General features: G+C 44.1%; 1 protein-coding gene across 12 annotated transcripts in view; it reads left to right on the forward strand.

Moving 5' to 3' along the window:
* atp2b2 (ATPase plasma membrane Ca2+ transporting 2) overlaps positions 1-17,717 on the forward strand; it is a 265,384-nt gene that overhangs the window by 193,470 nt on the left and 54,197 nt on the right. For 9 of the 12 annotated variants that reach the window (XM_041891842.2, XM_041891845.2, XM_041891844.2 and 6 more), the window contains 4 exons: positions 3,037-3,078; positions 7,514-7,678; positions 11,942-12,156; positions 12,676-12,918. In XM_041891842.2, coding sequence (XP_041747776.1) covers positions 3,037-3,078; positions 7,514-7,678; positions 11,942-12,156; positions 12,676-12,918 — 665 coding nt within the window. The remainder of the gene's footprint in view (positions 1-3,036; positions 3,079-7,513; positions 7,679-11,941; positions 12,157-12,675; positions 12,919-17,717) is intronic. The other 3 variants (XM_041891847.2, XM_041891849.2, XM_041891854.2) reach the window with 1 other exon arrangement.

The following is a 17,717-nucleotide window of genomic DNA, read 5'->3' on the forward strand; positions in this document are numbered from 1 at the left end:
AGATGGTTATAGATATGCAGGAGATGCTCACTTGACAAGCGTTTCACTTTGTTTTCCTTTAGTAATATGCACCAAGGTATTCAATGTTTGCATTTGGACAGATATTGTTTTGGTACAATCATTTGTTGGTAGGGTGTACCTTGAAATAAAAGGTAAAGAAGTACATGTAAAAAATGAATTGACATAAGAAATTAAAAACGAAAAGTGTATGTGTGTAGGATCCAGTGGCTTTAATGGTAGTCTTGTTGTCCATCAGGCCCCTGGGTGGGAGGTAGTCCTGTAGTATTTATCTCTCTAGCGTTCCCCTGGGTGGGAGGTAGTCCTGTAGTATTTATCTCTCTAGCGTTCCCCTGGGTGGGAGGTAGTCCTGTAGTATTTATCTCTCTAGCGTTCCCCTGGGTGGGAGGTAGTTCTGTAGTATTTATCTCTCTAGCGTTCCCCTGGGTGGGAGGTAGTCCTGTAGTATTTATCTCTCCATCGTTCCCCTGGGTGGGAGGTAGTCCTGTAGTATTTATCTCTCTAGCGTTCCCCTGGGTGGGAGGTAGTCCTGTAGTATTTATCTCTCTAGCGTTCCCCTGGGTGGGAGGTAGTCCTGTAGTATTTATCTCTCTAGCGTTCCCCTGGGTGGGAGGTAGTCCTGTAGTATTTATCTCTCTAGCATTCCCCTGGGTGGGAGGTAGTCCTGTAGTATTTATCTCTCTAGCGTTCCCCTGGTTGGGAGGTAGTCCTGTAGTATTTATCTCTCCATCGTTCCCCTGGGTGGGAGGTAGTCCTGTAGTATTTATCTCTCCATCGTTCCCCTGGGTGGGAGGTAGTCCTGTAGTATTTATCTCTCTAGCGTTCCCCTGGGTGGGAGGTAGTCCTGTAGTATTTATCTCTCCAGCGTTCCCCTGGGTGGGAGGTAGTCCTGTAGTATTTATCTCTCCATCGTTCCCCTGGGTGGGAGGTAGTCCTGTAGTATTTATCTCTCCAGCGTTCCCCTGGGTGGGAGGTAGTCCTGTAGTATTTATCTCTCTAGCGTTCCCCTGGGTGGGAGGTAGTCCTGTAGTATTTATCTCTCCATCGTTCCCCTGAGTGGGAGGTAGTCCTGTAGTATTTATCTCTCTAGCGTTCCCCTGGGTGGGAGGTAGTCCTGTAGTATTTATCTCTCTAGCGTTCCCCTGGGTGGGAGGTAGTCCTGTAGTATTTATCTCTCTAGCGTTCCCCTGGGTGGGAGGTAGTCCTGTAGTATTTATCTCTCCACCGTTCCCCTGGGTGGGAGGTAGTCCTGTAGTATTTATCTCTCCATCGTTCCCCTGGGTGGGAGGTAGTCCTGTAGTATTTATCTCTCCATCGTTCCCCTGGGTGGGAGGTAGTCCTGTAGTATTTATCTCTCTAGCGTTCCCCTGGGTGGGAGGTAGTCCTGTAGTATTTATCTCTCCATCGTTCCCCTGGGTGGGAGGTAGTCCTGTAGTATTTATCTCTCTAGCGTTCCCCTGGGTGGGAGGTAGTCCTGTAGTATTTATCTCTCTAGCGTTCCCCTGGGTGGGAGGTAGTCCTGTAGTATTTATCTCTCCAGCGTTCCCCTGGGTGGGAGGTAGTCCTGTAGTATTTATCTCTCCAGCGTTCCCCTGGGTGGGAGGTAGTCCTGTAGTATTTATCTCTCCAGCGTTCCCCTGGGTGGGAGGTAGTCCTGTAGTATTTATCTCTCCAGCGTTCAATTCCTTCACTTCAATTCCTCTCCTCCCTCAGACTGACCTTGCATGAGCATTCTGACATCACTGTTACACTGCATGCTCTGTGTTGGTCGTGTGTGTGTGTGTGTGTGTGTGTGTGTGTGTGTGTGTGTTGTACTCTATTTCCTCATTGTGTGTGTTAACCCTGTGAATCTGTACCTGTGTCTTGATACCTCATGAACTATCTGAGTGGCTTTTCTTGTACTGTTGATGTGTGGAACTCCCTGTAGTCTGTATGTGAGTATGTCACTCTTCAAAATGAACACACCAGTGGATAGAGAGGATATCTGAGCAGAGTCAGATAGGTCTTACAGTTTACTTAACTACAGTATAACATGTCAAGTGATTCTGTCTATCAATGCATCATGCCCCAAATAACAATAGTTGCATCATGCTCAAATCACTTTTTTTTTAAGTTCATAGAAGTAACCAGAAAAGGATATCTTAGACTGTGCTCATCCGAACACATAGCTACGGTACTTAATCAGACAAAAACAGCAAACAAAAAGTTTTACTGCATTTTGCACTGTTTTGTTTTTTTAAAAACTGCAATTATAAGATACCCTTTAAGAAAAACGTTTTCGATGATGTTTTTTATTTAATTTCGTAGTGCTCTAGGTTCCTCTCTCATGCGGTCTGTGCGTATCTAACCTTAAGTAGCAGGCGTATTAGCATGTTTCCGCGCTGAACTAGGTTGAATATTTGCTTAATGATTTGCTTAACTACAACTCCCTTCAGTCCAGCGTCCCACGTAGTTCTTGACTTGATTTCTTTCGTGAATGATTTGATTTCTCTCCGGAGAAACGGCGCATTGGGCTCATGAATAAAATAAAATAAATGGAATTCAAGTAATTGAACCAACGTCGGTCAATTAGTTGTTTAATAACCCCCCCAAAAATCAAACAAAATGTTGGTTAATCGCTCAGCACTAGCTTTAGGAGACCTTTCAAAAGATGACATTTCAATATTTACTGCATAGTCACATTATTTGCAAATCTAGTTTTATTATCAATGATCTACTTTGATTGACATTATTTCTAATAGTCACTCGCAAAGCCCAGGTAAAAACACAACATTTTGCTAGCTTGTAACCACAAATAAAAAAATTACATCCAAAATTACCATCCCCTACAGTAGAGCTTTACCTCATTAAAAAAGCAGCTGTTCTGTTATGTATGTGACGGTCGTGACTAATGTTCGATGAATATTCATGTTTCTGTCTTCCTGTTTATTTAGATTTCACTGTGTTGTCCTGGTGACGATTGTGTGTTTGTTTACTGTCGATCCTTTTTGTTCTGTGTCTCGTTTGTCTCCACCGTAGGTAAAATGCAGGATGGGAATATGGAGAACAACCAGACTAAAGGTAACCTATTTTCAACTTTCCCCCCCTCCCCCCCTTAGTTTGGTCTGTGCTCTAACTAGGGTTGCACATTTCCGGTAACTTTCCAAAAATTCCCAGCTTTTCCAGAAATATTGGTTAGAAAATTCCGGATTTCATGCTTATTCCCTTCTGATTCCGGGAATATTCATTTCCTGGAAAACCTAGGAATTTTGGGAAAGTTACCATAATTTTGCAAGACCAGCTCTAACGATCCTCTAACGTTCCCTTAACGCTGAGTCTCTAACGTTCCCTTAACGCTGAGTCTCTAACGTTCCCTTAACGCTGAGTCTCTAACGTTCCTCGTCGCTGAGTCTCTAACGTCCCTTAACGCTGAGTCTCTAACGTTCCCTTAACGCTGAGTCTCTAACGTTCCCTAACGCTGAGTCTCTAACGTTCCTTAACGCTGAGTCTCTAAGCGTTTCCTTAACGCTGAGTCTCTAACGTTCCCTTAACGCTGAGTCTCTAACGTCCCTCTAACGCTGAGTCTCTAACGTTCCCTTAACGCTGAGTCTCTAACGTTCCCTTAACGCTGAGTCTCTAACGTTCCTTAACGCTGAGTCTCTAACGTCCTTCTCTAACGCTGAGTCTCTAACGTTCCCTTAACGCTGAGTCTCTAACGTTCCCTTAACGCTGAGTCTCTAACGCTCCCTTAACGCTGAGTCTCTAACGTTCCCTTAACGCTGAGTCTCTAACGTTCCTTAACGCTGAGTCTCTAACGTTCCCTTAACGCTGAGTCTCTAACGTTCCCTTAACGCTGAGTCTCTAACGCTCCTTAACGCTGAGTCTCTAACGTTCCTTAACGCTGAGTCTCTAACGTTCCCTTAACGCTGAGTCTCTAACGTTCCCTTAACGCTGAGTCTCTAACGTTCCTTAACGCTGAGTCTCTAACGTTCCCTTAACGCTGAGTCTCTAACGTTCCCCTTAACGCTGAGTCTCTAACGCTTCCCTTAACGCTGAGTCTCTAACGCTCCCTTAACGCTGAGTCTCTAACGTTCCTCAACGCTGAGTCTCTAACGTTCCCTCAACGCTGAGTCTCTAACGTTCCCTAACGCTGAGTCTCTAACGCCTCTCTAACGCTGAGTCTCTAACGTTCCCTTAACGCTGAGTCTCTAACGTTCCCTTAACGCTGAGTCTCTAACGTTCCCCTTTAACGCTTGAGTCTCTAACGCTCCTTAACGCTGAGTCTCTAACGTTCCCTTAAAGCTGAGTCTCTAACGTCCTTAACGCCGAGTCTCTAACGCTCTCAACGCTGAGTCTCTAACGTTCCCTTAACGCTGAGTCTCTAACGTTCCCTTAACGCTGAGTCTCTAACGTTCCCTTAACGCTGAGTCTCTAACGTTCCCTCAACGCTGAGTCTCTAACGTTCCCTCAACGCTGAGTCTCTAACGTTCCCTCAACGCTGAGTCTCTAACGTTCCCTCAACGCTGAGTCTCTAACGTTCCCTTAACGCTGAGTCTCTAACGTTCCCTTAACGCTGAGTCTCTAACGTTCCCTTAACGCTGAGTCTCTAACGTTCCCTTAACGCTGAGTCTCTAACGTTCCTTAACGCTGAGTCTCTAACGTTCCCTTAACGCTGAGTCTCTAACGTTCCCTTAACGCTGAGTCTCTAACGTTCCCTTAACGCTGAGTCTCTAACGTTCCCTTAACGCTGAGTCTCTAACGTTCCCTCAACGCTGAGTCTCTAACGTTCCCTCAACGCTGAGTCTCTAACGTTCCTCAACGCTGAGTCTCTAACGTTCCCTTTAACGCTGAGTCTCTAACGTTCCTTTAACGCTGAGTCTCTAACGTTCCCTTAACGCTGAGTCTCTAACGTTCCCTTAACGCTGAGTCTCTAACGTTCCTTAACGCTGAGTCTCTAACGTTCCCTTAACGCTGAGTCTCTAACGTTCCCTTAACGCTGAGTCTCTAACGTTCCCTTAACGCTGAGTCTCTAACGTTCCTTAACGCTGAGTCTCTAACGCTCCTCAACGCGAGTTCTAACGCCTCTTAACGCTGAGTCTCTAACGTTCCTTAACGCTGAGTCTCTAACGTTCCTTAACGCTGAGTCTCTAACGTTCCTTAACGCTGAGTCTCTAACGTTCCCCATTGCTGAGTCTCTAACGTTCCCTCAACGCTGAGTCTCTAACGTTCCCTCAACGCTGAGTCTCTAACGTTCCCTTAACGCTGAGTCTCTAACGTTCCCTTAACGCTGAGTCTCTAACGTTCCCTTAACGCTGAGTCTCTAACGTCCGCTTAACGCTGAGTCTCTAACGTTCCTTAACGCTGAGTCTCTAACTTTCCTTAACGCTGAGTCTCTAACGTTCCCTTAACGCTGAGTCTCTAACGTTCCCTTAACGCTGAGTCTCTAACGTTCCCTTAACGCTGAGTCTCTAACGTTCCCTTAACGCTGAGTCTCTAACGTTCCCTTAACGCTGAGTCTCTAACGTTCCCTTAACGCTGAGTCTCTAACGTTCCTTAACGCTGAGTCTCTAACGTTCCCTTAACGCTGAGTCTCTAACGTTCCCTTAACGCTGAGTCTCTAACGTTCCCTTAACGCTGAGTCTCTAACGTTCCCTTAACGCTGAGTCTCTAACGTTCCCTTAACGCTGAGTCTCTAACGTTCCCTTAACGCTGAGTCTCTAACGTTCCCTTAACGCTGAGTCCTCTCCTAAACGCTGAGTCTCTAACGTCCCTTAACGCTGAGTCTCTAATGTTCCCTTAACGCTGAGTCTCTAACGTTCCCTTAACGCTGAGTCTCTAACGTTCCCTTAACGCTGAGTCTCTAACGTTCCCTCAACGCTGAGTCTCTAACGTTCCCTCAACGCTGAGTCTCTAACGTTCCCTTAACGCTGAGTCTCTAACGTTCCCTTAACGCTGAGTCTCTAACGTTCCCTTAACGCTGAGTCTCTAACGTTCCCTTAACGCTGAGTCTCTAACGTTCCCTTAACGCTGAGTCTCTAATGTTCCCTTAACGCTGAGTCTCTAACATTCTTCTGAGTTAACATCCAATCAGCCTGATGTAAGTCTTGTCTGCAGTGTTGTTATCACCGTCTGCAGTGTTGTGGCTGTCTCAAGGTCTCGCTCTCTCTCCTCTCCTCTCTCTCTCTCTCTCTCTGTCTCTGTCTCTGTCTCTGTCTCTGTCTCTGTCTCTCTCTCTCTCTCTCTCTCTCTCTCTCTCTCTCTCTCTCTCTCTCTCTTCTCCTCTGCTCTCTCTCTCTCTCTCTCTCTCTCTCTCTCTCTCTCTCTCTCTCTCTCTCTCTCTCTCGATCTCTATCGCTCTGTCTTTCTATTTCTCGATCTCTCTCTCTCTCGATCTCTCTCACTCTCATTTAGAGGTCAGTCTGCCCAGAGCTTGTTCCACTCACACTATTCTTTGCAAATAGCGTTCATCATGAAGGTTTTCCTGCTAGCTAGCAGAAACGTAATGTACTTGGAAGTTACAGTATGTTAATAATAGTTTGCATTCACACAGGGCTCTCTCTGTACAGGGCTCTCTCTGCACAGGGCTCTCTCTGCACAGGGCTCTCTCTGCACAGGGCTCTCTCTGTACAGGGCTCTCTTTGCACAGGGCTCTCTCTGCACAGGGCTCTCTCTGTACAGGGCTCTCTCTGCACAGGGCTCTCTCTGTACAGGGCTCTCTCTGTACAGGGCTCTCTCTGCACAGGGCTCTCTCTGCACAGGGCTCTCTCTGTACAGGGCTCTCTCTGTACAGGGTTTGTATACAGGTTTTTCCATTAGGGCTCAAAGTGCTTTACATTGTACTGTGATGAGGTAACCAAGGGCAAATCGTTCTTCAATTATTATTCTCCTGCAGAATACTGAATGTTTTTCTACATGCAGATACAAATGTGAAGATTCAAATTATTAATTGAAAACAAAGGATATATATATATATTAAATGACTTTAGGAAGGATGTTGATTGACTGTTATGAGCGGTATCTTTTTAACATTGGACAACAATGTTTCTTAACCTGCTGAGAACAGTATTTTGTTAATTTGTCTTGTCTTGCACCGGATCAAAAGTATGACATTCGCTGAACCTTTTTAACAACAATTCTCTTTCAAACTCTTTTGGTGTTTTGGTGTTATTTGAATTGTGGATCTTTGCTTTAAAATGTTGAACTACACATGTTTTTCCTGACTAGTTCAGTTAACTAGAATGACCACTTCTTCAGACAGTTGTGGTGAGAGGTTAAAGGCAATGAAATATAAATGTATCGAAGATACATTAAATCACACCACTGTCTCTGTTGGGCGATGCTTAAGAGCACCACTGGTTTCGATAACGTGTTTTACATCAATGGATGGACTCGACCTAAGTTGTGGTCTTTCCTATAGCATAGGCCACAGGATCAACCTAAGTTGGGGGTCCTTCCTATATAGAACAGACCACGGGGACACATCCCATAATGATCACTGTTCCTGTGGTCGTTTCAGTGAAGAAGCAGGACGGGGCGGCTGCCATGGAGATGCAGCCTCTGAAGAGCGCGGAGGGAGGAGAGATGGAGGAGAAGGAGAAGAAGAAAGCAAACGTCTCCAAAAAAGAGAAGTCTGTCCTCCAGGGGAAACTGACCAAGCTAGCTGTTCAGATCGGCAAAGCAGGTACGGCAGGATCAGTCAACATGATAAATTATATATTTCTATAAAAAAAATAAAAAATAAGTCATGTCAAATCACTCAATATGGTTTGAGTGATTTGTTTTGTACACTGAGTGACACAGACTCACCAGGTGAATCCAGGTGAAAGCTATGATTCCCTTATTGATGTCACTTGTTAAATCCCCTTCAAATCAGTGTAGATGACGGGGAGGAGACGGGTTAATGTTTTGTACGCTCAGTGTACGACTAGGGCTGTTGCGGTGACCGTATTACCGCCACACCGGCGGTCATGAGTCGTGACCGCAGTCAAATTCCATGTGACCTTTGTGACACAGTAATCTCCTCCTGTTCTGCTCCCTGAATGGCGCTGATGCGTTGGTACTCGCTATCGACCTGAATGGCCCTGGTACTCAGCGCTCTATTGTCCCTCTAAACACTCTTAACATCAATGCAAATGCAATCAAAAAAATCACTTCAAAAAACAGTTAATTGACTGAATTGGAATAATCTGAATGATGAGTATAACTGAACCATTAATCAATGGCGGTCTAATTATTTTGGGTGGGTGTGGGGGTATCATGCTTTTAAACCCACCGTACGAACAGGCTACATCGTTTGACCTCACTGTGATCGATCAATCTGAAGTACGAAGTTCAACAACAGGCTGAAACTGAATATAAAAACGTGGTCGTTGTGGATCTTGTTTCAAAGCCTGACACAACGAAATGGACAGCGCTTTCTAAGGTGATAAAAGCATTTATAAAGACGTCGCCATGTAGAATACCCATACGCATGTACACTCATCGGCCAGTTTATTAGGTACGCCACCCCCCCGTTCACGGAAATGGATCGCGCCTACAGACAGTGAGTCACGTGGCCGTGGCTTGCTATATAAAGCAGACAGACAGGCATCGAGGCATTCAGTTACTGTTCGATTGAACGTTATAATGGGAAAAATTAGAGACCTAAGTGACTGAGTGTGGTATGGTACGGCAAGAATCGTGCAAGCTAACAGGCGGGCCACAAACAGCTAAGAGGAGGAGCCCAGGATTAATGCAGGGGCCTCAAAGTCCCCAAAAGGAACAAGGAAAATGAAGCACCAGCAAAAAAAAAAGTATACATTATACAGTGTACAGTATACATTATACAGTGCATTATACAGTATACATTATACAGTGCATTATACAGTATACATTATACAGTGCATTATACAGTGCACATTATACAGTGCATTATACAGTATACATTATACAGTGCATTATACAGTGTACAGTATACATTATACAGTGTACAGTATACATTATACAGTGCATTATACAGTATACATTATACAGTGCATTATACAGTGTACAGTATACATTATACAGTGTACAGTATACATTATACAGTGCATTATACAGTGTACAGTATACATTATACAGTATACATTATACAGTGCATTATACAGTGTACAGTATACATTATACAGTGTACAGTATACATTATACAGTATACATTATACAGTGCATTATACAGTGTACAGTATACATTATACAGTGTATAGTATACATTATACAGTGCATTATACAGTGCATTATACAATGTACAGTATACATTATACAGTGTACAGTATACATTATACAGTGTACAGTATACATTATACAGTGCTTTATACAGTGTACAGTATACATTATACAGTGTACAGTATACATTATACAGTGCTTTATACAGTGTACAGTATACATTATACAGTGCATTATACAGTATACATTATACAGTGCATTATACAGTGTACATTATACAGTGTACAGTATACATTATACAGTGCATTATACAGTATACATTATACAGTGCATTATACAGTATACATTATACAGTGCATTATACAGTGTACAGTATACATTATACAGTGTACAGTATACATTACACAGTGTACAGTATACATTATACGGTATACATTATACAGTATACAGTATACAGTGTACAGTGTACAGTATACATTATACAGTGTACAGTATACATTATACAGTGTACATTATACATTATACAGTATACATTATACAGTGCATTATACAGTGTACAGTATACATTATACAGTGTATAGTATACATAATACAGTATACATTATACAGTGTACAGTATACATTATACAGTGTATAGTATACATTATACAGTATACATTATACAGTGCATTATACAGTGTACAGTATACATTATACAGTGCATTCGGACCCAAACCAAAACGTCCCATTTTTCCACATTTTGTTACGTTACAGCCTTCTTCTAAAATTGATTAAATTAATTGTTTTCCTTATCAATTTACACACAATACCCCATAATGACAAAAGCGAAAACAGGTTTTTAGAAATGTTTGCAAATATATTTTAAAAAACAAACAGAAACACCTTATTTACATAAATATTCAGACCCTTTGATATGAGACTCGAAATTGAGCTCAGGTGCATCCTGTTTCCATTGATCAACCTTGAGATGGTTCTACAATTTACATTTTAGTCATTTAGCAGACGCTCTTATCCAGAGCGACTTACAGTTAATGAGTGCATACATTATTTACTTATTTTTTCATACCCCCCGTGGGAATCGAACCCACAACCCTGGCGTTGCAAACGCCATGCTCTACCAACTGAGCTACATCCCTGCCGGCCATTTCCTCCCCTACCCTGGACGACGCTGGGCCAATTGTGCGCCGCCCCATGGGTCTCCCGGTCGCGGCCGGCTACGACAGAGCCTGGATTCGAACCAGGATCTCTAGTGGCACAGACCACTGCGCCACTCGGGAGGCCAACTTGATTGGAGTCCACCTGTGGTGAATTCAATTGATTGGACATGCTTTGGAAAGGCACACACCTGTCTATATAAGGTCCCACAGTTGACAGTGCATGTCAGAGAAAGAACCAAGCCATGAGGTCGCAGGAATTGTCTGCAGAGCTCAGAGACAGGATTGTGTCGAGGCACATATCTGGGGAAGGGTACCAAAATATTTCTGCACCATTGAAGGTCTTACTAGATCTAGCCGCCCGGCCAAACGGAGAGGGCCTTGGTCAGGGAGGTGACCAAGAACCCGATGGTCACTCTGACAGAGCTCCAGAGTTCCTCTGTGGAGATGGGAGAACCTTCCAGAAGGACAACCATCTCTGCAGCACTCCACCAATCAGGCCTTTATGGTAGAGTGGCCAGACGGAAGCCACTCCTCAGTAAAAGGCACATGACAGCCCACTTGGATTTAGCCAAAAGGCACCTAAAGGACTCTCAGACCATGAGAAACAAGATTCTCTGGTCTGATGAAACCAAGATTGAACTTTAGCTTGAATGCCAAGCGTCAGATTTGGAGGAAACCATCCCTACGGTGAAGCACAGTGGTGGCAGCATCATGCTGTGGGGATGATTTTCAGCGGCAGGGACTGGGAGACTTGTCAGGATCGAGGGAAAGATGAACGGAGCAAAGTACAGAGAGATCCTTGATGAAAACCTGCTCAGGACCTCAGACTGGGGTGAAGGTTCACCTTCCAACAGGACAACGACCCTAAGCACACAGCCAAGACAACGCAGGAGTGGCTTCGGGACAAGTCTCTGAATGTCCTTGAGTGGCCCAGCCAGAGCCCGGACTTGAACCCGATCGAACAACTCTGGAGAGACCTGAAAATAGCTGTGCAGCGACGCTCCCCATCCAACCTGACAGAGCTTGAGAGGATCTGCAGAGAAGAATGGAGAAACTCCCCAAATACAGGTGTGCCAAGCTTGTAGCATCATGCCAAAGATGCTTCAACATAATACTGAGTAAAGGGTCAGTTTTTTTTTTTGTTGATAAATGTGCTAAATGTTCTAAAAACCTGTGTTTGCTTTGTCATTATAGGGTGTTGTGTGTAGATTGCTGAGGAACATGTTTTATTTAATCAATTTTTATAGGCTGTAACGTGACAAAATGTGGAAAAAGTGAAGGGGTCTTAAAACTTTCCTAATGCAATGTGTATAATCTCTAATCCACATAATGTATCTCTATGTGGCAGATATAGATTAGATCAAGCAGACATTCTGAGATGGATTAAATCACAGACGGAAGTGTAGGAGTAGATGTGTAATGCGGTAAATCAAAATCGCAGAAATAAATCTATTATTCACAAAGTAGTTGCACTGCTGCTGTGCTGTTGATTTCCGAAGATAAAAGTTTGAAATAAATATTTCATATCATGTAAGTCAAAAGAAGCCAGGCATCTTGCACTTTCATCTGTTTACAACTAAAGTAAAAGCAGCCATTTCCTTGTCCAGGTCTGGTGATGTCAGCCATCACAGTGATCATCCTCGTGCTGTACTTCGCTGTGGACAACTTTGTCCTGCAGAAGAGGCCGTGGCTGACGGAGTGCACCCCCATCTATGTCCAGTACTTTGTCAAGTTCTTCATCATCGGTGTCACCGTGCTGGTGGTGGCTGTGCCTGAGGGTCTGCCCCTGGCCGTCACCATCTCCCTGGCCTACTCTGTCAAGGTAAACACACACATCCCTGGCCGTCACCATCGCCCTGGCCAACTCTGTCAAGGTAAACACACACACGCACACACACACACACACACACACACACACACAAACACATACAAACACACACACACACACACTGGCTGTCACCATCTCCCTGGCCTACTCTGTCAAGGTAGAGAAAAAAGCAAGCTTTCTATCTTTATATACAAAATAAAATATATATTTTGGGGGCAAATTTCCACTACTACTCTGTCAAAAGTATACTTTTAAAAACTATTATCTGATGTGTTGCAGCACTAAAAACTATTGTCTAATGTGTTGCAGCACTAAAAACTATTTAACAAGAACCTCTACCTGTACAATCTCTGTGACTAATTACTGCTGGCAGACGATGTTGCAACACATGTCGCGACAAATTATATTTTTAGTGCTGGCTGTCTCCCTTCATTGCCTCTGAGGGGATAAATAAAGATATATTGAATTGCAACAAAGCTAAAACCTCCAACATGGTTGATATTTCATCCTCAGAAAATGATGAAAGATAATAATCTGGTCCGCCACCTGGATGCATGTGAGACGATGGGTAATGCTACGGCTATCTGCTCCGACAAGACTGGCACGTTGACCACCAACCGCATGACGGCCGTGGCGTGTTACGTGGGGGATGTCCACTACAAGGAGATACCGGACCCTGGACTTCTGTCTGTCAAGTCTCTGGATATCCTTGTCAACGCCATCTCCCTCAACAGCGCCTACACCACCAAGATACTGGTAAGAACCTATCATACTATATACTATACTAACAAGATACTGGTAAGTTACTGAGATACTACACCAACAACATACTGAGATACTGAGATACTACACCAACAACATACTGAGTTACTGAGATACTACACCAACAACATACTGAGATACTGAGATACTACACCAACAACATACTGAGATACTGAGATACTACACCAACAACATACTGAGATACTGAGATACTACACCAACAACATACTGAGATACTGAGATACTACACCAACAACATACTGAGATACTGAGATACTACACCAACAACATACTGAGATACTGAGATACTACACCAACAACATACTGATATACTGAGATACTACACCAACAACATACTGAGATACTGAGATACTACACCAACAACATACTGAGATACTGAGATACTACACCAACAACATACTGAGATACTACACCAACAACATACTGAGATACTGAGATACTACACCAACAACATACTGAGATACTACACCAACAACATACTGAGATACTGAGATACTACACCAACAACATACTGAGATACTACACCAACAACATACTGATATACTGAGATACTACACCAACAACATACTGAGATACTACACCAACAACATACTGAGATACTGAGATACTACACCAACAACATACTGAGATACTACACCAACAACATACTGAGCTAGCTTAATAACAAGCTAACCTCAGAACAAGCTAGTCTCATAACAAGCTAGCCTCAGAACAAGCTAACCTCAGAACAAGCTAGCATCATAACAAGCAAGCCTCAGAACAAGCTAACCTCAGAACAAGCTAACCTCAGAACAAGCTAGCCTCAGAACAAGCTAGCCTCAGAACAAGCTAGCTTCATAACAAGCTAAACTCAGAACAAGCTAACCTCGGAAAAAGCTAACCTCAGAACAAGCTAGCTTCATAACAAGCTAAACTCAGAACAAGCTAACCTCGGAACAAGCTAACCTCAGAACAAGCTAGCTTCATAACAAGCTAAACTCAGAACAAGCTAACCTCGGAACAAGCTAACCTCAGAACAAGCTAGCTTCATAACAAGCTAAACTCAGAACAAGCTAACCTCGGAACAAGCTAACCTCAGAACAAGCTAGCTTCATAACAAGCTAAACTCAGAACAAGCTAACCTCGGAACAAGCTAACCTCAGAACAAGCTAGCTTCATAACAAGCTAAACTCAGAACAAGCTAACCTCGGAACAAGCTAACCTCAGAACAAGCTAGCTTCATAACAAGCTAAACTCAGAACAAGCTAACCTCGGAACAAGCTAACCTCAGAACAAGCTAGCACAGTGTACATTTTAGGAAACCTGTAGCCTCATCTAGGAGCCTCAGAACTCCAAGCTGCAGTTCTACCAGGCCTTAAAACTTGGCTAGCATGGTGTACATTTTAAGACCCCCTCAGCCTCAGAACGTCATACTGCAGGCCCTCTGAGGCCTCCTCCCATTCCAACTGGCTCTCTGAGCTGAGAAATAAATATCTCAACTTGCGTAACAGCTCTGGTCTTCCTGGACTGCCAGAAAAGGCTTTGATAACTACACAGAGAAAAGCTTTGATATCTGTATTATTTTCCCTCCTAGTTAACGAACGGGAACTGCCGTCAGTCAGCAGGGACCTAACTATTGTTCTGTACGCACATAAAATGACTCCATCCCCCAGAAGTCTCTGCTTCCCCCAGCCTGCCCAGCACCAGTAGGACTCCATCCCCCAGAGGCCTCTGTTCTGTTCCTTCATCCGATTCCATCCCCCAGAAGCCTCTGCTTCCCTAGCACCAGGAGTACTCCATCCCTCAGAGGCATCTCTTGTGTTCTGTTGGAACGCCATCCCCCAGACGCCCTTGCTTCTCCTGAATTAGGACTCCATCCCCCAGAGGCCTCTGCTTTCCCTCAGCCTCCCCATCACTACAGGGAGGACCATCTTTATAACAGGATATTATGTAATCACTGGTGTGGTGGGACTCATCACTATTTAATTTAATCTTTATTTAACTAGGCAAGTAAGTTAAGAACTAATTCTTATTTACAATGACGGCCTACACCGGCCAAACCCGGGCGACGCTGGGCCAATTGTGCGCTGCCCTATGGAACTCCCAGTCACGGCCGGTTGTGATACAGCCTGGAATCGAACCAGGGGGTCTGTAGTGACACCTCAAGCACTGAGATGCAGTGCCTTAGACCGCTGCGCCACTCGGTCTGTAGTGACGCCTCAACCACTGAGATGCAGTGCCTTAGACCGCCGCGCCACTCGGGAGCCCTATGACTTAAACCACCTTCAAAATCAACCTGAACATTTTTGCCGTGAGAAAGTTTTTGAGGCGTGATTGATATGTAGAGTATTGTGCGTCATTCCCAAATATCTCAACTAATTAAAGATATACAGTATAGTATTCCTCATAGAAAATCATCCTCTTCTCGTCGTAGGAAGTTGTCTTACATTTATGTTTCCTGCTTCCTGTTGTGTAAGAATAGGGTTCTATTAAACTAAGGCTAAGCCCCAAATTACACCCTATTCCATTATGAGCCCTGGTCAAAAGTAGTGCACTAAATAGGGAATAGGGTGCCATTGTTGTGGCGAAAACACAATCAGCCTCCTGAAATAGAACCTGATGTTCACTGGATCAGAGATGATGATAGACTAATACTGTGGTTGCGTCCCAAATGTTACCCTGTTCCCAATATAGTGCACTACTTTTGACCAGGGCCCAGAGGGAATGGGATGCCATTTGGGATGCAGACTCTGCTGGTATACTGAAACTCTGTGTCTCAGTGGTGTGACCGCATCCATACCAGACAGGCTGTCGGAAGCAGTATGGAGTCACGTCAACCCAGTAGCCTCCCGAGTGGCGCGGTGGTCTAAGGCGCTGCATCGCAGTGCTAGCTGTGCCACTAGAGATCGTGGTTCGAATCCAGGCTCTGTCGTAGCCGGGCCGCGACCGGGAGACCCCGTGGGGCGGCGCACAATTGGCCCAGGGTAGGGGAGGGAATGGCCGGCAGGGATGTAGCTCAGTTGGTAGAGCATGGTGTTTGCAACCCCCACGGTTGTGGGTTCGATTCCCACGGGGGTATGAAAAAAAATGAATAAAATATATGCACTAACTGTATGTCGCTCTGTATAAGAGCGTCTGCTAAATGACTAAACATTTTTAAAAATGTAAGCATCGAGAGAGTAGAGAGAGCAGACTAACTGATTCTCTGGAGAGAAGATGTGTCATGAATATGGTCGCATTGGTCTCTTCCTTGAACAAGGATGTGTCAATGACATCATGCCATTGGTAGGATATGATTAACTTTAATGTCCCAAGGGGAAGATGGTCTTAGACACTCAGTACTGCTGTCTACAAAATAAACACTGTATATTACACACCCAACATATAACATCTAATTGTATTGGTCACATAAACATATTTAGCAGAACAAGCGGTATATTGTTATTGCGGATGTGGCGAAATGCTTGATACAGACATTACACGTTACCCTTTATCATACACATCGTACACCATTTATGGTCCTCTTCTAGTTCATAGTGAGAAGAGGACCCAAGATGGGTGCTTGTTGCCAGGTTACCAGATGAAGAAAGGAAGCTTGTGTTGTAACACTTGGTCTGGATCTCAGGCGTGTTTCGGGATGCCGCTTACTGTAGGAGGAGACATCAATACACTGTCCGCCACAATATCAACTATAAGGTTTTAATGGGTTTGTTTCAAGTTGGATTTATGTTTGTTGACAAACCCAATTAAATATCAACCTAAATTGGACGTTAATCTGACGTCTTTATCTCGTTAGAAAAGGGGTGGTTTTTGTCTAGAGATTTACATAATCTGTAGTTGGAGAGAGGACTGAAGGAGAGAGGGAGGCGGAGAGAGAAATCCAGAGAGAGAGAGAGAGAGAGAGAGAGAGAGACAGAGAGAGAGAGAGAGAGAGAGACAGAGAGAGAGAGAGAGAGAGAGAGAGAGAGAGAGAGAGAGAGAGAGAGAGAGAGAGAGAGAGAGAGAGAGAGAGAGAGAGAGAGAGAGAGAGAGAGAGAGAGAGAGAGAGAGAGAGAGAGAGAGAGAGAGATAAAACAATGAAGTTGTTAACCAGCACCAGTGGTGTGATATGGACTGTCACTCTCTCCCTTCACACATTCTCACCACGACAAGCCAGAGCAGACACACACAACTAAAAATCAAGTGAACCAAAGCTGATTGAAGTGTTCATTTTTTCTTCTTTATATAATTGCTGTTAACCTACACTCTCAGTAATAAAGGTTTAGATTTGTTCTTAAAGGGGTACAAACGCTTGTCACTTTGTACCTTTAGTCATAGATACAATACATCAGTTGACCCTTAAGGGACGGAAAGCGACAGAAAGAGAGAAATATACCTTAAAAGAGCCAATAGGGGACAAGATAGTAAAGGTACAAATGTTCCTTTTTAGGGTGCCAGTGACAAGGCCCTTTGCTCTTTTAAGGTGGCAAAAATGTACCATTAAAAAAGTACAAATTTGCCTTTTTAGGGTACCCCCTCAAATAAGGACCTCAGCCACCCGAGCCACTGCCTGTTCACCCCGCTATCATCCAGAAGGGGAGGTCAGTACAGGTGCATCAAAGCTGGGACCGAGAGACTGGAAAAACAGCTTCTATCTCAAGGCCATCACTGTTAAATAGTCACCACTAGCTGGCCTCCGCGCAGTACCCTGACCTAAAATGTAGTCACTGTCACTAGTCAGCTACCACTAGGTTACTCTACCATTCACTTTAGAGGCTGCTGCCCTATGTACATAGTCATGGAACACTGGTCAC

This window comes from Coregonus clupeaformis, chromosome 12 (genome assembly GCF_020615455.1).
Source record: "Coregonus clupeaformis isolate EN_2021a chromosome 12, ASM2061545v1, whole genome shotgun sequence".
Taxonomy (NCBI): Eukaryota; Metazoa; Chordata; class Actinopteri; order Salmoniformes; family Salmonidae; genus Coregonus; species Coregonus clupeaformis.